The sequence below is a fragment of the Sander vitreus genome, chromosome 15 (genome assembly GCF_031162955.1).
Source record: "Sander vitreus isolate 19-12246 chromosome 15, sanVit1, whole genome shotgun sequence".
NCBI classification, from domain to species: Eukaryota; Metazoa; Chordata; class Actinopteri; order Perciformes; family Percidae; genus Sander; species Sander vitreus.
In genome coordinates, this window is record NC_135869.1 from 16,703,060 (window position 1) to 16,726,164 (window position 23,105).

The 23,105-nt window shown below is 40.8% G+C and overlaps 4 protein-coding genes across 7 annotated transcripts; 2 read left to right on the forward strand and 2 right to left on the reverse strand.

Moving 5' to 3' along the window:
- Positions 1–986: 986 nt before the first annotated feature.
- Positions 987–2,276, reverse strand: rasd2a (RASD family member 2a). The gene is made up of 2 exons (XM_078269645.1): positions 1,696–2,276; positions 987–1,521 (listed from the first exon to the last, which is right to left on the reverse strand). The coding sequence occupies exons 1-2, from the start codon at positions 2,231–2,233 to the stop codon at positions 1,004–1,006; spliced, it is 1,056 nt and encodes a 351-aa protein (XP_078125771.1). The 5' UTR covers positions 2,234–2,276; the 3' UTR covers positions 987–1,003.
- Positions 2,277–6,745: 4,469 nt separating this feature from the next.
- epn3a (epsin 3a) lies at positions 6,746–16,706 on the forward strand. Of its 4 annotated transcripts, none has more exons than XM_078268632.1 (11): positions 6,746–7,004; positions 8,937–9,700; positions 11,331–11,449; positions 12,058–12,135; positions 12,541–12,630; positions 14,056–14,139; positions 14,373–14,502; positions 14,786–14,941; positions 15,055–15,132; positions 15,224–15,460; positions 15,622–16,706. In XM_078268632.1, the coding sequence occupies exons 2-11, from the start codon at positions 9,103–9,105 to the stop codon at positions 15,909–15,911; spliced, it is 1,860 nt and encodes a 619-aa protein (XP_078124758.1). In that variant the 5' UTR covers positions 6,746–7,004; positions 8,937–9,102; the 3' UTR covers positions 15,912–16,706. The 4 variants fall into 4 exon arrangements, with proteins under 4 accessions (XP_078124758.1, XP_078124756.1, XP_078124757.1 ...); XM_078268630.1 differs by having other exon boundaries at positions 6,747–7,004; positions 14,783–14,941; XM_078268631.1 differs by having other exon boundaries at positions 6,747–7,004; positions 8,940–9,700; positions 14,783–14,941.
- On the reverse strand, positions 16,632–18,982 carry arl16 (ADP-ribosylation factor-like 16). The gene is made up of 5 exons (XM_078268635.1): positions 18,789–18,982; positions 18,182–18,236; positions 17,975–18,094; positions 17,749–17,864; positions 16,632–17,576 (listed from the first exon to the last, which is right to left on the reverse strand). Exons 1-5 carry the CDS (start codon positions 18,905–18,907, stop codon positions 17,411–17,413), a joined length of 576 nt encoding a protein of 191 aa, XP_078124761.1. The 5' UTR covers positions 18,908–18,982; the 3' UTR covers positions 16,632–17,410.
- Positions 18,983–19,053: 71 nt separating this feature from the next.
- On the forward strand, positions 19,054–22,772 carry fn3krp (fructosamine 3 kinase related protein). The gene is made up of 6 exons (XM_078268634.1): positions 19,054–19,384; positions 19,643–19,794; positions 19,946–20,037; positions 20,217–20,296; positions 20,445–20,567; positions 20,684–22,772. The coding sequence occupies exons 1-6, from the start codon at positions 19,244–19,246 to the stop codon at positions 21,020–21,022; spliced, it is 927 nt and encodes a 308-aa protein (XP_078124760.1). The 5' UTR covers positions 19,054–19,243; the 3' UTR covers positions 21,023–22,772.
- The last annotated feature ends 333 nt before the right edge of the window (positions 22,773–23,105 follow it).

Genomic DNA, 23,105 nt, shown 5'->3' on the forward strand with positions numbered 1-23,105 from the left:
TAATTCATGAAGCCTGATGATGAGTCCTCTGCAGCACCACCAGCTTCAGCAACTGCGATCTGGTTCTATTTCCCACTCTATAAAGAATCATTACCTTCACTTTACAGCGAAGAACTTAAAGGCATTCATTTGCATCAACAATTATAGTATTTGTGAGAGAAGGTTTAGAAAGGGAATACTGTGAAGGACATATAATATCTGGCCAGACTTTAAAGTACTGAATTGAACATTAACATCCTAGCAGCACAGAGTACTTTGTCAGTTCATTGCAGGATACTCAAAACCATCTTTTTCACAACCCAAGAGACCTGAAGAGTGGGTTGGATGAAAAAGAAAAGGCCGACTGTTTTTCAGGATATAAATTAACTTTCTACTCAGTGGTAGAGCTGAGTTTGATGTGGGCTCTCTCTCCATGGTGCTGATTTCACAGAGTCCATTATGTCTCTCTCCCTCTCCCTCTTTAATACATGATGCTCTAACTCTTTGTGTTTTCCTCGAAGCACAATGGAGACACATGAGTGTGTAGGCTATTAGTGCTGCTTAACCAAGCATTGTAACACATCTACTCTTGATGACATTCACAGTGTCACGGCTCACGGGATGATTTAAAATGTGAACAATCTCTCCTTTCTGATAAAAAATATTAGATGTGTATGAGTCATCTCCTCACGCTGATCGTCCTCCCACACACGTATGGTCATGTTGTGCATCATCACTTGAAAGCAATCGACTGCATGACGTCCATGAACAGTGAACACAATCTAATTACATCTCTATCACATTGATCTGATTCTTCAGTGTCTGAAATAAAATGAATGATAGAACAAAAGCATATGACAATTAGAAATATTTTTATTATAGGATAATATAAATAGTTACATATATTTCTACAAAAACAAAAGATGACTGCACTGGTCCAGCCAGGTGCTACGGAGTATAACTCCTTACATAATATGAAATTGCAGCATACTACTGCAATTGGTTTATCGAGAAGGCTCACAATTCATTGAATCTGACACATCTCGGGTTTGTTGTGCTTGGTGCTTGATTCTAGCACCAGCCGTAGGTCGCTGGTGAAGCTCGGGCGGCAAGCCAGAGGATCGACGGCGGCACAGGGCGCACCGAGTCTCCGGTTCCCTCTCCTGCCTCGCTGGCCGATGCACATCGACTGATAGGTGAGGATGGATATGATCTGGTGCCGTGACGGACTCGTCTCGGCAGGCATTCCGCCCAGAGTGGCTAGGGCCCTGAACACACCTTCCATTCCGGTACCTTCTTTAGCAGAGGTTTCGAAGAATGCGACATCCTCGCCGAGAATTTCTGTTACCTCTGATCGTCTGACGGCCCTCTGTTCCTCCAAGTCCGCTTTATTTCCACATATCACGACTGGTGGTACTCTCGCGGGATGTTTTAATTTGTTCAGTAACTTTGCCTTAGCAGCTTTGATCTCGTTGAGCCGCTCACAGACTTCATTGAAGGACTCTCTGTCATCCAAACTGAACACAAGCAGGAAGGTGTCACCTGGAGAGAAACAGCGAGAGCGTCACTTTAATTATTGACAAAAATACTATTACATTCAATAGTGAGGTTATTATGGCATATTTATGTGAAATTGTATTCCTAAAACACAAACAATTGTATGTCTACAGTCTACTTAACACAACTGCAATGGTTTTTAATAATCACAGGGCTTACCTGTCAGTATGGATAACCTCCGTTTAGCAGGGAAGTCCCTCTCGCTTGCAGCGTCCAGAAGATCGATCTGATATGCCTCCCCTCCTATGTGGAACAGTTTTCTGTGGAAATCCTCGGTTGTGGGTTCGTAGTGCTCTTCAAACTTCTTACCCAAGAACCACTGGAGGATGTTGGTTTTACCTACTTTGGGTGCGCCAAGCACAACTATTCTGTGACAGTTCCTGGGCTTGGTCAGACCCAACTCCAGCAGATCCATGGACCTTTTGGGGAGTTTATCAGTCGAAACCTGCCGATTGCCAGAACTCGATCTACTTGCAACCACTCTTTTATCTTGTTGTCTCCAAAGCCCTTTACCCGTCTTGATGATGGCCATGCCTGTCTTCGATATGTGTGAGACTTTGGGGTTCTGGGCTACTGGGGTAAAGGCTGCGCTCTTAAGAACTGGGTGCGTAATGCCTGATTGAAGATGCCCGGTGAGAGAGTTGAACATTTCGAGGATGCCATCAACGGGAAGGTAAATCTTCTCAGTTGCGTTCATCTCCGTGTTCTGTGAAGCGTCTCCAGGCTAAAATCCTAGCAAACCATTTGGTTCCCTATGTGTGCACCGAAACAGAGCCGATGTCTCCTCTTTATACACCTACACCAAGCGCAGGGCCTGCGTCACCGTCTCATCCAGACAACACACTCCTTTTATAGAAGCCCAGAGCAGCCCCAAACCGAAAAAGCACCCAAGATCTCTACTTTAAACAAGTGTGGTTTTTCTTTTAAAATTATGAGCTCTAAATAAGTCTGTAAATATATAGAGAGAAGAGTTTTCCAAATGTGTTTAAAAAGTATATAAATCGGAGTTAAATTATGCTTTTGAACATTTTGGCTTGAGACAAACCTTTTATTTTTATTTTTTAAAAGCATTTTAATCTGTTCAAACCTAATTGATGTAGGCCTATATTGGACAGGCCTTATTATGGATAAATGGCTGAATAAACTGATGGACAGAGTGTCCAGATAACTGCCCAAATCCCTGGTGTCATAAACACAGGAGGAGTGAGTATTAATTAATTGTGTTCATTCTTTTCTTTTACAATGCTGTCATAATCATTTGGTTTGTTTTCTGTTCAATGGTGGCCTGTTCATTTTATATATATTTTTAGTTTATATAAGCATCACACATTATTCTCCCAGCAGAAGCCACTTGAAAATACGTGCCTGCACAGCCTGACATAACTGCATCTGTTATGTGAACAGTAGCAACCCTCATAGTTTGCTGCAGTGATCACGACGCTCTCAATGTCAAGACTGCAAACAGCTCACTCTCTGCTCTAGGATTCATGAAGCATAATGATGCAGTCTGGTTTTATTTTCCATTTAAAAGATTTCTGGGGACATAAGGGCATAAATCACTACATTTTCTTTATAGTGAAGAACATGAATGCATTCATTACATCAATAAATATGGTATTTTAGAGTGAATGTTTAGTCAGGGAACACAGTGAAAGCAGAAGGACATGCCATACCTGGCCTGGTTTTAAATTACTGAACCTATATACTGTAACTACTATATAATTATTTTTTATTTATTTATTTTATTTTTTTACTATTGTTTGTTTGTTGAACTGACTGTATGGACTGGGAAGCTGCAAATGAATTGCCCATTGGGATTAATAAATTGTCTGAACTGAACATTTGAACAGTACTTTGTCAATTGTTTGCAGGAGCCAGAACATACTGAATGACTGCAGCTTTTTCTCCATCAAACCATCCTTTTCACAAGCCAAGGGCACTCTGAATGAACAGCCCATAGCGTTTCTTTCTGGAAAGCTTAAGACTAGGTTGGATATGCAATCATACAGAAATAAAAGGCTGATTGCCATGGAGAATGCAATCTCTTTTCAACAAGTGCAGTTCAGAGAAAACAGAAAACCATGTCGTGATGGAAAATGTAATAGAGATTTGCCCTGAAATGTATGATGGTGTACTGATGGAAGACAAACATTCTTGCACAATCCTGTTATTTGCAGTATTGACAACTAAATATCTTCTGAAATAGAAAAATATCTACAACAAAACATAAGACAGTGAGTCATTATTTATTTGTGGGCTCCAGGAACTCCCCGTATAGCTGCTTCATACTTATATACTGTACATTTCTTTGTATGTGAATGACTTTTTGGAAACAAAAGGAATATTTGTTTATAGCTTACATAACATGATATAAAACATGACCATCAGTGTATGCATTGTGTAAATGTGAACATGAAGTGTAAAGTGGGTTGAGTGCTTGAAAGACTAGTCAGTTTACCATGAATTATTTCTATCCTTCATGTAAGAACGTTATGGTAATTTCTGTATTTTGAAATCTAAATCTAAATATTTTTAATAAAAAAAAATTTTTTTAAACACATTTAGTGGTATAGGGTCTGTACGACCCCAAACAATGAGGACGTGAAGCTGTCAACCATGCACAAGTGTTAATGCTACAACTATAATTTCCCTTGGTGAATGGCTTGTGTATCTTTATAATTACCAAACTTTCCTCAGTCACAGTACAACGTCATACTGGATTAATGGCTGCCAATTAAGCACTACAGTCCTTCACACACTGGTTACATGAATAAATATAGAAACCACTTTTGTATTTATAGAAATTAATGGACTGCATCATCAACCCATCATAGTGTCACATACTGTAGCATCATCTTACACATTGTTCAGTGGAACCAACAACATGACCAGGTCATCTAGACCTGGAATCTAACCAGGGACAGATTCAAACCTCACTTTACCACTTTATTGTAGTGCGTTGTTGGTTTTGTTAAATATTAAAAGGAACTAAATATGTAGAAGTAATTATTGGTCTCTTTGTGGGGATTTTTAAGCACTACGCAAATGTGGTAAGACAAATGATCATTTTCTAAGGCACAAGAAATCAACCAGTACTCTAAAGCTGAATTGATAAAGTTCACTAATTGATTAGGTGATTAACAGAAAATGAATAGGCAATTGTTTTCTCATATATGAATGTGTGCTAGCTTCAAATAGTAAGCTCAACATCTTCTGGTTTTTGACTGTTGGTCAAACAAAAAGACATTTGAATGTGCTAAATTGGGCTCTGGGAAATAATAATGGACCTTTTTCTACTATTTTCTGACATTGTATTAACTAAACAATGGATTGATTAATAATGAAAACAACCATTGGCCCTAATGATAACAAATATAATCATTGATTACCGCAATACAGTACTCCTAATGATGGAATATTACCTTGACCGAGGTTTTCTGTGTGTTAATTACTTGATATAGGTCTAGCCTAAAGAATAAATGGAAGGAATAGGATAAAACACAACTTTATAATAAATGAGCACAATATCATATTTTGACAGAGTAAAAAGGACCCGTTATAATTGATATTGTACTATTGATATTATTGAATTGTACTGTAGTGGTGAACATTTTTTTATCAAATTATGTAGGATCAATAGATATGGAGTGAACCTGTTCCGTGGGATATTGGGCCTCTGGGCAGCCTTGGTAAAAATGTACAGCTTAATATCACAGGAGCAGCCAGAGAACACAACACAACCCACCAGAAAAAAGAAAAAAGAAACACAAAACCACTAGAGGGCAGCAAAGAGAGACAGATTCCATAAAGTGAAGTTTTAGAAACAGGATCCTCCATTGGAGAGAAAGTGATCAGTAATTACACACATTCATGTGGGTTTTTTGGCACACAAACACAATAAGTCAGATTTCCTCTCCTGTGTGACGTCACAGCCGTGCAGTAGTTATTTATCAGTCCTGTCTCCTCCCCCTCTGTTTTCCCAGGCCTTGCCTGCATGTCCCCCCTGCACTGACCTCATCAGGCCTTTGTTGGGAAACAAAGAGTATTCAGGCATCTGTTTTCAGTAGAAATAAAGACATAGGGTGCACAGAGAGAAGGAGGGCTGGAGGAGGTATGGAGTTGGGCTTGACAGACCTGATCAATGAAAGTCACATGGAAATTAAACAGGGAGCTGCAACAAGAAAATGTATAATACCACACTACAAACTGTGAACCCTTTATTAGAACCTGAAGTGTCCTGTTTAAGAGGCAGCTTCTCTGCTTGATAAACTTACGATTACTGTCTCCATGAGTCATGCCTTTGTTGTTTCAAGGTGGAGCTGGTATTTCCTGTATATCCTGCTCCGTCAACCAGCCACCAGGTCCACTGCTCTATGCTGCTTCTCCCTCAGTTAGGTATTCATTACTCACTCAACGTCACCATATGAACCTTCTGTACTTTCAAATAGACAGCTTAGTTGGCAGAGATTCATTTGCGTATTTAACCGAATCCAAGCCAAGTAGGCCTATACAGAAGATTTAGGCCTTGTATAATGCATAAGGATGTGACTTTGACAACATCCCATTAGCTGTGATAAATAAGTAAAGAGCAGAGATACGATGATGAAGCTCCTGAAAAGGAAATGTGGTGTGTTGTTGAATCCCTTTGGGATGTTCACTCACTCTGCTAGGAAGAGTTACCAGCAAGCTCTATAAGGGTCTGTGGTACTCACTAGACCCATCCTATTGCATTTGTTTTTACCCCGTACTGTAGTGCAAAACTGTAATATCCCATATCTTTCTGCCTGCGTAGTTTTTATAATATTTAGATATTACATTGCAGTGATTTTTGAACAGCTCTGCTGAAATTTAATATAGGATCACTGTTGTTCTTTCGGATATGAGACAGGGTGTTAGCACATTTGTCCTAACATTGTGTCTTCACTTACACCGCACATTCTGTAATTGTTTATTTTTGTGCCCGTGTACCTGTGTGTGATTCTTCTGTGTGCTCTGATCACCTGATCCAGTGAGCTCAGATGCTATTCCATCAACCAGTGAAAGAGTTAAGTCTGACTCTGCATCCATTTTTACTGTGTGTGTGTGTGTGTGTGTGTGTGTGTGTGTGTGTGTGTGTGTGTGTGTGTGTGTGTGTGTGTGTGTGTGTGTGTGTGTGTGTGTGTGTGTGTGCGTGTGTGTGTGTGTGTGTGTGTGTGTGTGTGGGGGAGAGGCGGTGCCATCTGCAAGCCTGGATTGTGATATGCACACAACTATGTTTGATAACAAAACAGCACCGCTGCGGTTTAGTTTTGGATTCATTTTGTGCACATACCGGCTTTCCTCTGCACTTGGAATATTTTTTTTTACTCTAGTTCCTTTCTATCCGAAAGCTACGGGATAGCCTACGTCGAGAGGCGGAGGCGTTTCTTCTTCCACCCAAAGCTTCCCCAAATCGGGACCCCACTGGCGCAGTAGGCTATGTCATGAAGGTAAGAGGGTAGCAGAGGGGATCGGGGGCCGTTGCGGTTTACTGTTTTCTTCTTATTCTGTCGAGGTTTCAACTTTTAAACTCGGAAGCATAGCTGAGTCACGGTCGCATACTTCATCTACCCGACCATCCCATTTGACGCAACGTGCAGTAGGATAATGGCTCCGGTCGTCCTAGTTTGGGACAAAAAGGACATAAGTTGATCAAGAGCTGTGTTTTCATCCAGCGGTTTTAGTGTTTTTTTTTTTTTTTTTTTACCACACATCTGTAGGTCATAATAAAACATACCTGGGCGAGCGTGTAGGCCTGATCTAAGAACATATACCTCCTATTAAGTGTAGATTAAGAGTGTGAAATAATGGGCTCACTTTGCTGGTTTTTTTCTAACAAGAAAATGTGCTTAACAGTAAAACTGAATAACCTAAAGTCGAAAACAGACAATTGTCTGTGACATGATGACAAACTGGACTTCTCAAAGTATTTACTATGTCAAGGTCACAAATTATACTAAAGATGTGTGAGAAATCTTCATTTTCTTAGGAAAGACATGATGTAGTAATGTGTAGAAGGAATAGGCTATTTATGTGTGTAGTGGTGGTGACTGAGTTAAGTGATAGTAATTTTAAAGATACGTCACAAAATGAATGTATCTTTATTATGAGTGTGAGTAGCCTACAACAGTAATGGAGGCATCCAGATTAGATATTGCCAGGGGGACGGTTTAATTGCCACTCTTTGATCTCTCCTGTTACAGCACTCCTCTCTCTGCCATTAGCTGCATTACAACCTCCACTTTACCGAGTTTCATTTACAGGAAGTCACAGGTAGGACACATTTTAACTGACTCCTCACAGTCTCCAGCCAAGTGACCCATGGATCAGGAGATAATGGGACCGAATGGCCCGCAATGGTCACCACTTGTGATTTAACCTGTGGTCAGATGAGCCACAAACATTTTGTCTCTTACTACCACTTCACAATCTATTTCCAGAGGCTCTCTCATAGTATGACTGATAACTGCCAACATAGTGCCGTCACCTTTTATTCATTGTATGCCCACAGCCTGCTGAGGTTTTTTAAAGAGTTACAACTGTGATGCTTTTAGTTTATTTTTCTTTATTATAGTATCAACATGCCTGTATTTAACACCCACTATAAATCAGTTTTGTCATATTCAGTGTTTCACGTAAAGCCCCCTTTTTAATATTTTGGAAATGCTTAGTCATGACATAACACTTGACTCTTAATTGAAGGGGATTGATCCTTTGTGTTTATGAATTTCAGTTCTTAGATAAATAGATGAGACAGATCTGAGAGTGGAACCTTATTGGTTTAACTGACTCACTGCCCCAGCCGTGTAAGGAAAAGCAGTTCAAAGTCCAGGGCAATGGCATAGATACTATACTGTGCATTCAAATTGTGTCAGTTATTAATGTAAATAACACACACACACACACACACACACACACACACACACACACACACATTTCTACACCGGCAGGTTGGGTTGAAGTCCCTGGGTCTGAAACTAATATTTGCTTTCCAGGGAAGGAAAAAATATTCAGCAAATTTGATTTTAGGAAATAGCCGTCAAGCTAGTTATGTTTGCTTACGTATGAGCAATGCACTGTATGCACTCACACAGATCTCTTAAAGTTGTTTCAGCAAAACTGAGCCTAGGTGTTGTGTTTCACATCACTGGGAGGTGCTGAGTAGTTTCTACTCCTTCCAAACACAATTACTGAGTGAAAATGTGTGAGAGTTCAGCTGCAGTCACCAGTGCTGTTAGTAACAGTACGCAAAAGGAGTAACGATACTGAAGATGGTGGTGTGTGTGTGTGTGTGTGTGTGTGTGTGTGTTATCTGTAAGAAGGTCTCTCCATTAATATTTCATATAAGAATAAGAATGTTAATTTATATCCTATCTTTCCAGCAGGAACGCCCTTGTGGACATCGCTAAAGTTCCCAATAGGAGCTTGACTTCATTGCATTTTTCCACTGCACTGATCTCTAACGAGCCACCTTGCCTGAGGCAACACAGTGGGCTGGCCTGCTGTTAGACTATCTTTTGCCACCTGTAAAAAAACACTACTGCCATCATGCAGACCTCATCGCTTCGCCGCCAGATGAAAAACATGGTCAACAACTATACAGAGGCTGAAATCAAGGTCCGAGAAGCTACCTCCAACGATCCGTGGGGTCCTCCCAGCTCGCTCATGTCTGAAATCGCAGACCTGACCTTGAATGTAGTGGCTTTCCCCGAGGTTATGGGTATGATCTGGAAGCGACTCAACGACCACGGTAAAAACTGGCGCCATGTTTATAAGGCACTGACTCTGCTGGACTACCTGATCAAAACAGGCGCCGAGCGTGTGGCCCAGGAGTGCCGGGAGAACATTTACACCATCCAGACACTTAGAGACTTCCAGTTTATGGATCGAGATGGACGTGACCAGGGTGTCAATGTCCGGGAGAAGGCCAAGCATCTGGTGGCTCTGCTGAAGGATGAGGAAAAGCTGAAGAAGGAGAGGAGCCAGGCACTGAAGACCAAGACGCGCATGGCAGGGGCCTCCAGTGGTTTAGGCTCTGGATCGCTGCCTCCTCCGTATCCAGGGCGTCGCACAAGCCAGCACATTGCGCCAGGGGTCTACGGGGAGGAGATGGGCAGGTGCAGAGGCTCACCATCCTCCTTTCATTGTGAGTAGCGGGGACATCTGACATCCACACAATTATTTACATGACACCTGATTATTTTCCTGTCATTCTGACCCGTCATCAGTCAGAATGAACTCATGACAGGACCCGACTTCATCAGATACATTCAAATGTGATCTTATAGATGATGAAAGTAAAAGACAGAACAGGATCTTTGCATTCCTTATTCCTCACTTAAAATTTTCCACTGATGATGGGAAAAAAGGCAATTTATGGAGGTTATCAGTTATATATTTCTACTCTCTGCCTCAGTTTGTGAGATCTGTACATCAATCAGTTCTCACCTTTTAATACCAGAGGTGCATTCCAACATTTAAGCCTTGATGAATAATAATTCATTGTTTATTCTTTTTGTCCTCTGGGGTTTCAGTTTTGCTCCCTACTGATCGTTGGTTATCTACATTCCTTTCATTCTCCTGTTTGCAGTCGTGTCAGCTAAACTGGATTTACAAAAGAGAGGAGGCCCTGTTTGTGCTTGTCTCAATCTAATGACAAACCACAACTGGAAACCATGTTTTCATACTGTACTTAATCTTTAATCTGTTACTCTAGTGCACAGATGTTGGTTAGGTGGCTGGATAATATAAGACCTAAGTGATTCCTTTGTGAGTGTGTTGGGGTTTGGACATCTGATGCCATTGACCTACCAACTACAGTAAACTGCTCAAACTTGAAAACATTGTGGAGCATCAAGTTGCTGTGTGTAGCATTTGTTAATGTGGTATGACTGGTGTGTGTATCATATAATTTGGCATTTGTGTGATCTGTGTGGTGTATAGTGTTTATTAAAAGGTGTTAGAAGTCAGTAGCAGAGCTGTGGCTTCATGAGGGCACCCGTTACTTTGATGCCTAAGGCCCTTTTCTCTTTTCAGGTTGGATAACCGTAACAATTTCACACTTTTACAATCATAGCAATTAAAATCACGTGGTCTTTATCCAGAAAGGAATGCTTCCAGGAAGACCCAACATGTGTGATATACATGTGTGTGTGCTGCGTAAATGCCTCTGCCCTTGGTGGATCTCTTGGAGATTCAGGGTGTATTTGGAGTGTTGGACAAAATTTGGATGAATGGCATGGATGGGGGTCAAGAGATTGGCAGCAGCTAATTGCAAGCATTCTAACTATTGAGGGGCAGCACAGTGGAAATGATTGGTTTCTGAGACCTGACTTTGCCAACGAGTGGCCTGCTGCCCCCTTTTAGCCCCGTGACCCACAGCCAGACTGGTCTGCTGCCAGCCCCCCCCCCCCCCAACATCCCCTCCTCGAAAACCTGGACCTGAGTCCTGGAACCCACCCAGTGGATTCAGGGTAATAGGGTGGGCCCCACTCCAACCCATCCATTCCTCTGCCCCTCCACCACCCTAACTCTCAACACAGGCGCACCATTGTTCTCGGTACAGGCAGAGTTAGGCAGGCATTGCCAGCAAAGGCCCTTGACAACCAGCAGTGGAAAAAAAATTAACATACAAAAACTGTGCAAGCTCATTTCTGACCTTAAAAATCAGCTTAAAGTGTTTTTCTTTTTTTCCATCTATGTTTCTGTCTACACCCCTCTGCTTCCCTTTCCTCGCTCAACACCCAATCCCCTCTACTCTTCCTCTGTCCCTGTAGCCTCCTCTTCCTCTCCTCGACTTGCTCCAGAAATGGAGCAAGCACGGCCCACGACCAGTGGAGAAGAGGAACTGCAGCTGCAGCTGGCCCTGGCTATGAGCCGAGAAGAAAGTGAAAAGGTACCTCTAACTAAGATAACACACACACACACACACACACACACACACACACACACACACACACACTGAGCACACACTGAGCACACACAAACCTCTCATCCCTACAGCACATGCGCCTGACAGAAAGAGGCTTCTTAGCCGCTCTGCTGCTGACATCTTATGTTGTAATGCTGAAGTAAAACATTAATCGTCTCCCACACACACAGGTTTGGACACTATCTGTCATGGTTGGGAAGCACTCCTACTGCCTGTCTCTACTAGGCCACTATTTCCCAGAACTTTTAACAGAAAGTGATATCATCAACTCTGTCTCTGATGTGGTCAATAATGGCTCTTGACAAATTGGTGTGAGCACTGTGAAGAGCGAGGCAGCTGCGAGTGAAAGAGTGAGAAGCCAGACAGGATGTGCGCATTGATCCAATCCTAAGCATCCACAGCCCGTCCTAGTCTGTATGGCAAGGGCAGCCGTTGCCCTCTGTGACTTCTGCTTGGAATATATTATAGCGCATAGCAGTTTCTGTGATACTCCTCTGTTCCAAATCACTTTAAGCAAAATAAAGCTTTCCCTTTGATTAGACTTCCTCACAATCCTTCCTGCTTGATCCTAGCCACCTCCTACATTGGATATTGATGAACAGACCCAGCTCCAGATTGCTATGACTCTCAGCAAGGAGGAGACCCAGAAGGTACAAGTATGCTGGGAACAGGGATGACTCTTCCTCTGCATCCTTTGCCCTATTAGCACATCTGCTGTTGTTCTACACACTGAAACCAACCTCACGCCCAAGTCTGGGCCCTTCTAAGAAACAGCTGCATGTACTACTCACTCTCCTGCCATTTGACCAATGGCCTCCCTCACCCTTGAACATGTAACTTTCTCCAGCAACTAATCAAACAAGGCTTCATCGTTCTGTTCCACTTACCATTAAATATCTCCTCTTAGTTCAGTAGTATGAGATACTCATGTCAAAATGTTTGACCCTTTTACTCTGCATGGGACACCTGTAGAATTGCATGCAATGTACTGTGAGTTTGTCCAAGCATTATTCACACTTTTGTACCATTCCTTCCCCGGTTAACCCCTCTTACAGCCTGTCCAAACTGCACCTGTGGCACTGGATATGGATGAGGACACCCAGCTCCAGTTAGCCCTGCGCCTGAGCAAGGAGGAGCACCAGCAGGTAGGGTTCATTGGGGTCACTGGGGGGGGGGCAAAGAGATCAATACCCATTGCCCAGGTATCGGGAATAAAAAAGTTGGATCGGTGCTTCCCTAGCTAAAACGGAGCATATTCAGACAGAGGTTGAGTTCAGGTATATTCAGTATGAGAAAAAGAATGTGTTTTTCTTTAACATTAAAGCATGTAAACATAATCTAATAGAAACCCAAAATACGTATGAACCTGAAAATGAGCATCATATGTCTCCTTTAAATGATGTAGTGTGGCGCTACCTTTGATCTTTTATAGTAGTAGGGAATCCTCCTGTATGCTTTTTTCATTTTTATGCCTTCGCGCCGGCGACAGCATCATATTTTTCGGTTGTCCATCTGTCCGTTCATCATGTTCTTTAGAACTCGATATCTCAGAAACGCCTTATGGGAAACGTCTTCCAGTTTGGCACACACGTCCACTTAGACCTAGGGATGAACTGATTAGAATTTGGTGGTCAAAAGTCAAGGTGACCTCACAAAACACCTGTTTGGCTATAACTTACATAATTCATATGCTAATTAGGACATCATTTTATGCACGTGTAATAGGATAAAATGATGAAGTGATCATAATGTTCTGCAATAATACTTTTCTGGCCATTATTCAACGCCATAAGTCAGGAACAGAAGGGGAGACTTACCCGAGACTGACCGTATTTCACAATTGGTCGGATACTAATTTGGTGACACTAATCATGGGTGCCCACCTTGAAACTGTGGTGATTGTATAGATCTTCTGTGCTGCCAGGATGAAGACGTGTGTGAAGCATCCATGTTTTAGAATGTGCAGCTTCTTCGCAGAGACATCCATATTTGAAACATCTACTGCCATGGCTACAACTTTGTGTTCTATCCTGTACCTCTGGTCGTCCACCACTAGCTCATTGGTTTCCTCTGTACTACTCTGTAAAAAATAGTCTCTAAGTGAAGACAGCATGTTTCTCACTGGAAATTATTCACTTGAATCATACATGTCAATATAGTAATAACTTCCATTATTAAATTCCTTCAAAGTCTTCACTAGATATATTATATGAGTCTATCACTCTGTTGTATTATCTCTGGCAACCTTTTTACTCCAACTCTCAATTCCTGTCTCACTCTCTTTGTCTTTTTCCTCCCTTTTTTCCTCTCTCAATATGCCACAAAAGAGCTGCTCTGTTAGAGATCACAGAGATGCTCTGCTCTCACCTCTCTTTGACCACAGAATGTTCTGGTTTGTGCCCATTGTACTCATCTACCTCCAGGTCATACGTTGCCTAGGAAAAATACAAGCTGGCTTTTGTGCTTGTGAGCAGTCAATGAGTCATAAATATAGAATCATGAAACAATATGGAAATTTTGCCGGAAGCTGTCCTGCCCAAAGGCATACATATGTCTGTATCTGTTGACAGGAGCAAATCAGTCGCCAAGGAGACGAGTCAATGCTCAAGAAGGCTGTGGAGGACAGCATACGTGCGATGGAGCCTAAAGGCGGGGTATGAAATATTGGGGTATGGAATATCTCAATGGGGGTGATGAAATGTAACCGTACATTGTAGTTTACTGTTGTTTTTCTCATGCTTAAACCCTAACCCAGATAACATGTATTTAAAGAGCAATGAGCAAAATTATAATGCCTTATGATAATGATGGCCAGGATTATTGGGTCTGATCAAGTTTTACATCTCAACTATTAAATGACAGATTTCTTTCTTGTTTTTGTGGTCAGACCGCCTTCATGGACCTGGTAGACGTTTTTGCGTTGCCCTTAGATCAGCCTCAAAGTGACAACCGATGGAATAATGCCACACACCAGGCAGCTGCTTGTCCGGGGAGCACAGACCCCTGGGACTCCCTGGGTGAGCCTTGAGTTAGCTGACCATGACCAAAGCAGGAGTGTTTAAGCATCGTTGTAAATATTATGTAGTGAATTATAGTCATAAAATGTACATTGTTTTGAGTTCAGAAACATTTGCAGCCTGACTCATTTCAGGTGGCTGTTCTTCCCCCAGAGATATACCATACAGCGTAGAGTTTGAAATAAACCTCTTCATTCTTCATGTTTACAATACAATTTGTTCTGCTCACTTGCTAGAACAGGAGCCTTTCTCTCTAATTCCCCTTTTTTTTATACTAAAGAAGCCAGCACCAACACTTCGAGAGTAGATCTACCTTGGATGGCACCGCCAACTTCCAACAGCCCCCCTCCACCATGGGAGCCCCCAGTCGACCCCTGGGATGACCCGAAGAGTAACCTCAATGCCCCAGGCCGAGAATGGCCCTACCCTGCAAACACAGGTGATACATGCACTCATACAGCTCAGCCAAAGATACATAGGAGAAGCCACAAATATATTTGAAATGACATAATTAAAATAATAAAATTAAATTGTATTTTGGTATGTTTATAGCCTCCTCAGGAGTTGATCCATTCTCAGCACTCAAGGGAGCCGTGAGGGAACCTTCTCACCGACCTGGAAGCCCCTCAGGTATACAATATGTTCATTTTACTATTCTCATTGTGGTTCTGTGTATCCTACACAGTTGCAATGTCAGAACTCTCTCTTTTTCTGCTGCTAGATGGGGATTTGTTTGATGATGCCATGGATGGAGGTCAGGTGAATGTGAATGGGCGAAGGGAGGACAGTCCTGAGCCATTTGATCTGTCACGTCTTGGAGAAAGCCTGGCTGCCCCCAGCCCTCGTACATGCCGGACACCTGAGGCCTTCCTGGGCCCCACAGCAGCTTCTTTGGTAGACCTGGAAAGGTTGATTCCAGTAAATCCTCCAGCCAAGACCATGAACCCCTTCCTATCAGGTATTTATTGTAGTATTGGCTGAACTGTATATGCAACACTCATTTTGACCAGGAAAGTGTGTGCTTCGATAGCTGCAACTCTACATTTATCAGTTCTATGTTGATAAATCAAAGTTCACTAACTTGTTAACACAAACCTAATAGTTTTTTGTTCTGTTTAGGCCTCAGTGCTCCTTCACCCAACAATCCATTCCAAACTGAGCAGCCCAAATTAACTCTGAATCAAATGGGCTCCAGCTTCACCGCTCTCCAGGGCACTTCTCTTCCATACAGTGCTTCCCTGCCCCTGCCTATGAGCCACCAGCCTGCCAGCCTCCCTTTGTCACATACCCACCCCACCCAGCCTGGTCTGGGCCTGCCAGGGAACCTCCCTGAGCCCTTGTTGCCCTTCTCTTCAGCCAGCACTGACGGATCACAGGCTGCACAGAACAGTCAGAACCCTTTCTTGTAAGGATGAACTAAACTGGAGAAAATATCTAAGGAAAAAGGGGAATGCCTTTAGGTTATGCTCTTGAAATATAACCACAGACTGAACTTCAGCCCAAAGGACTTGTATGGAAACCCTATTCTTAGCTGTTTTTATATTGTGTTATAATACAGTAACCCTTAGATTGATGCAAGCTGGTTCTGCTCTTCACTGCAACAATCTGTCCTGCTCATCTTGTCATGAATGCAATAACAGGGTTTAAAAGAGATAACACCTTTGTATCAGTAACAATTAGTGTCATGTAAACCTTCTTCAAGGCCATAACCTGTTGCGGATTTAATTCAGGAAAGAAAATGTACACAAAAGCACAGTTCGATAAAATTTTGTTGTCACTTTACCAGGCAAATGGATTACGGCTTTTCAAGTAGTCAACAACTTCCTGCTCACTCACCTGTTTGTGTGATTGGCTTAGCTGGCTACTGCTGCTATCATATACAAATATAAAAAATAGATTATTGATAAGAGACAAGAGTTAGAGACATCTCGATTCTTGAAATGTTGCTGCATCAACACGGTTAACTTTGTGGAGCTTTTGTTAGACCTAAACTGATGAGCAACATCAGTGTGTACATGATTTTACTACAGTAAATTTTACTACAGCTGGGGTTAACTGAATGAAATTATAGTTTGGGAGGACTGGAAGAGCTTTAGCATTCGCTACAAGCGAGGCAACATTAGAAAATGTATGAATCATGAGTTTTATTCATTGCTTGTGAACCAATTACTTTCATCAAATATAAGGGTATAATTGGAACATTGCTTCATCCTCCATTGGTTTTATTGTTTTGTATTTTCTCATTTCCTGTGATATCAATACATTTAGATGAAATCATCACAACCCAGGCACACACCCAGTACCAGTTGCAGTATCTGTTGTGCACTTTATGCCCCCTGCTGGTAGTGACTTATTACCACTATGCTGCATCACTTACAGTAACTACTCTGACAAATCAAGCTCTTCTAACATATTTGTCACACTTAACCTGTAATTCAAACTGAAGTGCAATAGCTTTTTGTTTCATAATAAAACTAGTCCTTACTTAGAGTAGCATGAGAATCAAACTACAGTCTGTCATGAATCCCAGCTGTTCACTATTCATCTGTACAGAGATGAATTAGTAAAAGTGACCAGTATAAACAATTGTTAACTCAAGGTAAGACCCTACAGTAGTGTTGATTTAACAAATGTTACAATGGTCAACCATACAATCATTCAATTCTGCCATGGCATCGCTAATATATCTCATTCACCCTTATGAACAGTCACCAATATGGTACCAAAGATACAGCGACAGCTTTTCAGTGGGTCCAACACTAAACACATCATTAAATGCTCTTAAAAAATGTGTGTAAACAGTCTTTGCTCACTGATGATACTGCCATCTCATGCCAAAAGGCTTGAAGTCATCATTCAAAGTCCTGTGAGAGTAGCATCACTTCATAAGGAACAAATGTATGATGGTTCACTTGACTATGATAGACTCCAGCCAGCTCAGCACCTCCTGAAGTCCCTGTCCAGAGCGGGCACTGAGTTCCAGTGATGTGATTGGCTGTGTAGCAGATGCTATGATGTCATCCATTCTGAACAGTGACTTTATCTCTATGAGACTCATAGTGCAAGGCATGTCTCTGGAAAAGGGTGGAAAGAAAAACAAAATACACAATGGCATGAACGGCTTTCACCAAGAGACCGAATTATGATATTGGATAGCCTACATATTGTGATAACCTTCTGACACTGACATCTTGCAGGTATGGCAAGTCGATGTAGGGACTATGTGTATGTGTATGTGAGTGTCACCTCTTGTTGAACAGAATAAGAACAGAGGCACTGTGCAGAGGCTCAGCAGAGAGTACTGACAGCAGCTGGATACAGGAGGAGGATATCTGAGCAATGTTGGCTGAGTCCACCATGAACTATGAGAAAACACAAAGAATGACACATTTACTCAAATAATTCCAACAATCAGTTTGTTTATCTTCATCAAATGTTGTAAATAGATGCAGCATGTATACAAAAAACATACAATGACGGAGGAGCAGTCTTTGAAGTAACTAGGCCATATAGGGCCCATGCAGCCTCCCAGCTCTCTTAATGTAACCTTCTTCATCTTCTTTAGTGTCAGGTCGGTCAGGTTGGTTCCTACCTGTGGAAATTTGAAAAGACTGGATTACAGGGATGGCCTGTCTCATCAAAACTGACCTTATTAGGACCACATTTCAACATGACTTACTGTAGGCAGAGTAAGAGACGGTTCCCCCAGTTCACCTAATCCTTGCAAGCTAAGCTGTAAACATTTGTCAGGAAAAATATCCACACAAAGACAGTTCATCAGCTTCAGAGGCAAAAGATAGTTTAATATAATATTGAAATTAGTTTTATATAATATTTAAACGGTTTATATTATATATTTTGTCAGTTATAAAAGTGGCATTTTCTGATCGTTTTTCTAAGGGTATGTCAATCAAAACATTGTGAAATACTATTTCCTTTAGTACCATGCCACTTATTAAACTCATAAACATGTCTACAAATATTGTTTTGCAACTGTATTTGTACTCAAACTAGTACAGAATTACATGAAGGTATCGACCGATGTCAGTGGCCATATATAATACTAGCTAGGTTATTATATAAGTTATTGCTTATATGTACTTTCTACTTAGTTAACGGCTACTACTAACGTTAGCTTCTACAGTAGCTTATCAGGCTAAATTAGCTAGCTAGCTAGCTAGCTAACTAACTACTATCTAGCTAGCTACACAACAATTTTAACAGTACTGTATAACGTACTTTTTTCGAGTTCTATGTTCAAAACATTCATCTGGGCTAAAAGGATATTTTGTAGACGTTTCAGCAACAACGTTTTTCCGACGCCAGTTGCTCCAAGAAGCAGACAAATGTCATTTTTGCTCATTTCAGTTTTCCAGCAGAAGCATAGCAAAGCGAGTGTTAGCATGTAGCCAATGTAGCTTCATGCGGCGTCATGGAGACACTCACATGACCATTATACGTCTCTGTGATAGGACGAAGTAGAAATCCGTCATTTCAGTCTTAATTCTGATTGGTTACCATTCCACCTGTATAAATATAACGGAAGAAAAACAAGATGACCGTCCCTGAGCAAGATTACTCGTTGGTTCACACGACGGAAATAGTTGAAACGCCCCCTAAACTCCTGGCACTGCGTTGTTAGCATAGACTGTATATACAGTATATGGTTGTTAGTATTAGCACTACTATAATTCTATACATCCATGCTATAATTCCACTAAATTAGCTGTGGGAAATAACCATGGAAGGTAAGTTAAAGAAAGAGTTGGGAACAGCCATGCTGAAGCCAACTGGTCACTCAGGTGGTGGATGTATCAGCGAGGGCCAGAGTTATGATACCGACACTGGGAGAGTGTTTGTGAAGATAAATCACAAGAGCGAGGTATGTTCTCATTATCTTTTAGATTTTAATTAATTATAGTGGCATGCATTTAGTTGGTGTTTGGCTGAACCTGAACATATGTACCCGCTAGATAGCTACACCCTCTGAAAGCCAGATAGTACTAATTGCCACTGAACTTTGTGCGAAATGGAAAACAATATAATTATTTATTTCGTGTGATGCAAATTAATGCAGGTCTGTGCTTCTGCACTAGTCACCAGCCAAAAATCCTATCTTTTGTTTGTTTGTTTGATTCAGGCCAAATTGATGTTTGATGGTGAGATGGCTAGTTTGGAAGCCATTTTAAAGACAGGAACTGTTAAAGTCCCCAAGCCTGTGAAGGTGGTTGAGCTTGACACAGGAGGATGTGTATTTGTAATGGAACATCTGGACTTGAGAGGTCTTACCAAGTAAGAGCTCTCTTATACAATTTGTTTAGAACTGTATCCGTAGAAATGAGGGCAGCGTAAATATAGTAGTGTTTAGTTTATAGTAAGTAAAATATAGTATGTAGTTTGTTCTTTTTTAATAAAAAAAATGATTTCCAAATCCAATGTGTAGGTACTCAAAGCTCCTAGGAGAGCAGCTGGCAGATCTGCATGTTCACAACAAGAGACAGTTGGAAACCTTTAATAAAGAGCACCAGACAGTGGGTAATTAACCTTAACCTCACTTTAGTACCTTTTTTATGCTACTTGTACACAAATGTGGACAAATGCACAACAACATTGCTCATTCTATGCCATTACTACACTGAATAACAGTTAACTCTCAAATTTTAAATTAGAGTTTATTGCTGATTAATTAAGATTTACTACATAACTGTACACAGGAAAAGGAGCTGGACAATCGGAGGTGGCTGTTGAGAAATTTGGCTTCAGTGTACCTACATGCTGTGGATATCTACCACAGGTTTGTGTCTGTATACTAGGCAAGACTGGACTCTGTTTTAGTCTTTAAGAGGTAATACATTTGTATGTAGTACATGTATGTAGTCTCTAAGTCTTTGAGATGTTACAGTTGTCTTTATTGCATTAATGTTTTTCCCTTACCTCCCCAGGAAAATGAGTGGCAGGATGACTGGGTGACATTTTACTCCCAGCAGAGGCTGCAGCACCAGCTTAACATGGTGGAGAAATCTTATGGAGACAGGGAAGCTATAGAATTATGGGCCAAGCTACAGGTTAACCCCCCACCCCCATTTGACCCCATCAGAAATAAAACATATTTTACACAGATCTTTATGATTGTATCAATGCTATGGCAGTGCAACTTACATATTGTGTCTGTTATTTACAGCTGAAGATCCCTCAGTTTTTCAAAGATGTAGAGATTGTCCCTGCTCTCCTCCATGGAGACCTGTGGGGAGGCAATGTAGCACAGTGTACGATGGGCCCAGTCATCTTTGACCCAGCCTCCTTCTATGGCCATTCGGAGTATGAGTTGGGTATTGCAGGGATGTTTGGTGGCTTCAACAGCTCTTTTTACTCTGCTTACCATGACAAGATTCCTAAAGCACCTGGCTTTGCAAAGAGAAACCAGCTTTACCAACTCTTCCACTATCTGAATCACTGGAACCACTTTGGTGGTGGCTACAGGGGCTCTTCAATAAGTATTATGAAGAACCTACTGAAATAATTGCACTCACATTTACTTGTAGAAAGCTTAACAGTCTTAAACTAAAACCAAAATATATGTATATATTGACAGATGTTAATTAACCAAAATAATTTGGCTAATTGTTGAAGAGACTAAACACTATAACATTGTAATGTATGTTATATTGTGTCGACAATACAGAATCAACATAACAAAATATTTCTACCCTGTCTGCTCTACCTACACCAACCTGCTTCCAAAATGTGAAAAACAAAATCCACATCTTTCAATTACTATCTTAAATTCTAAGTTTGAACAAAGATATATATATATATATACACACACACACACACACTTTATATTTGTATTCTTAAATTCTGTATTTTCTACACTGACTTCTGTATAGGTTGCCTACAAACATAAACCTTAACATGCGATACTGTTTAAAAAAGAAAGGCTTACCACACACCAAGACCTCAGCTCTGGACCAACTTAAAACTTCTGTTTTTATTTTTAACATTTTCTGCACGTGGAAGAGCAAGCAATGTGTTATGGATATTCTTTATCAGGCTTGCTTGTCAGTTAGAAGAACAAATTGGTCTGAAGCTGAGTATGCTTTGGTATGCATCAAAACCTGACACATTTTCATCGCCTGCATTTAACCAGCATCTGACTGAATTGTACTGCTGTGCAAAAGACATCGGATTTTCCCAGTGAATGCATTACTTTATACTTTATCTACACCATAGCTTAACTGTTGATGTCACGCAGACTAAAACACTACATACACATACAAAATGTTGCTGCATTTACGAATCCTATATATTTAATATCCTCTGCTTAGCCAACAATAAATCCTGGAATGAACCAGCGTGTTTGTCCTGACCTGCTGTATTTGTTATGTATCTGGTATGAAAACAGTAGTAAATCAGACTGTAAGACCATCATCATCATCATAAAGAACTCTCCACCCCTCTTTCTCACTGTTTGACCCCCTGCCCCAGAATTAACAAAAGCTTCTTCCCCCAGGTTGTTGTATACCTTGCCTCACATGCAACTTAGTAACATAAACATACACATATGAAGCTATTTGTCTTAATTTGTGTTGTTACTTTGCTTATATCTGTATAATTATGTAATTTATATTCTACTATTTGCAGCTTATTAGAACATATTCAGGACTGTTATTGCTCTCAACTTTTTATGCACCCATGTTTTTGTTATGCATTCATGTTTTAATCACAATCTTTTAAGAACTTGACTTGAAATGGCATCACAATGGTACAGGCTGTGCCATTGAACCAGTAATTTACAGCTCTGCAATACACCGTAACAAACACTTGGCAACTTTTAGTGGTGGCAAAAGCATTTAAATTATTTACCTAAGTAAAAGTATGGGTACCACAATATAGAAATACTTGTAGTATTTCTATATTGTGGTACCCATACTTTGTAGTAAGTTCTGCATTGAAAATGTCACTTAAGTAAAAGTACAAAAATATTATCAGCAAAATGTACTCAAAGTAGTATAATTATTTGTCAGAATGGGTCCTTTCAGCATTATTATATTACTGGACCATTATTATTGATGGATTGACATAAACGGTACTATTAAATGTTATAGCTGGTCTCGGTGGAGCTAATTTTAAATGCTTTCATATACTTTTGAGTAGTTTAATCTATTCACACAGCAGCATCATATTTTATGTAGCCTACTGATCGCATGTTTTGTTTGTAAAATTTTGATCAGAAAACTCACTGTCAAATAAATAAAATATTTTCCTCTGAACTGTAGTGGAGTATAAGTTAGTAGCATAAAACCCCGAACATGGGGTGACAGAGCTTTCACCGTCACAGCCTCCTTCCTCTGGAACTCCCTACCCCCCCCACATCAGTGACACATTCAAATCACTGATCAAAGCATAGCTACCTCTTTAGATTAGCCTCCAAACTAAAAGAATATCGCATTTCATACTGTTAGTTGCTGGTTTTATTGTTTTACTTGATTTGAATATGCTTGTTTTAATGTGCTGGTTTTATTGTAAAGTGTCTTTGAGTACTATGAAAAGGGCTATATAAATAAAATGTAGTATTATTATAAAACGATAGTTAAGTAAAGTAG

What these genes read in the sequence shown, in the direction of transcription:
- rasd2a (XM_078269645.1), bottom strand. Translation starts at nt 2,233, where the DNA reads ATGAACGCAACTGAGAAGATTTACCTTCCCGTTGATGGCATCCTCGAA. An exon ending in GAGGTTATCCATACTGACAG is followed by an intron (nt 1,522 to 1,695) that starts GTAAGCCCTGTG and finishes GTTTCTCTCCAG; the next exon opens with GTGACACCTTCCTGCTTGTG.
- epn3a (XM_078268630.1), top strand. Translation starts at nt 9,103, where the DNA reads ATGCAGACCTCATCGCTTCGCCGCCAGATGAAAAACATGGTCAACAAC. An exon ending in GCCGAGAAGAAAGTGAAAAG is followed by an intron (nt 11,450 to 12,057) that starts GTACCTCTAACT and finishes GCTTGATCCTAG; the next exon opens with CCACCTCCTACATTGGATAT. An exon ending in CGATGGAGCCTAAAGGCGGG is followed by an intron (nt 14,140 to 14,372) that starts GTATGAAATATT and finishes TTTTGTGGTCAG; the next exon opens with ACCGCCTTCATGGACCTGGT.
- arl16 (XM_078268635.1), bottom strand. Translation starts at nt 18,907, where the DNA reads ATGCTAACACTCGCTTTGCTATGCTTCTGCTGGAAAACTGAAATGAGC. An exon ending in TTGCTGAAACGTCTACAAAA is followed by an intron (nt 18,237 to 18,788) that starts TATCCTTTTAGC and finishes CAAATGTTTACA; the next exon opens with GCTTAGCTTGCAAGGATTAG. An exon ending in CTTATTCTGTTCAACAAGAG is followed by an intron (nt 17,577 to 17,748) that starts GTGACACTCACA and finishes ACCCTTTTCCAG; the next exon opens with AGACATGCCTTGCACTATGA.
- fn3krp (XM_078268634.1), top strand. Translation starts at nt 19,244, where the DNA reads ATGGAAGGTAAGTTAAAGAAAGAGTTGGGAACAGCCATGCTGAAGCCA. An exon ending in TAAAGAGCACCAGACAGTGG is followed by an intron (nt 20,038 to 20,216) that starts GTAATTAACCTT and finishes AACTGTACACAG; the next exon opens with GAAAAGGAGCTGGACAATCG. An exon ending in GCTGTGGATATCTACCACAG is followed by an intron (nt 20,297 to 20,444) that starts GTTTGTGTCTGT and finishes TTACCTCCCCAG; the next exon opens with GAAAATGAGTGGCAGGATGA.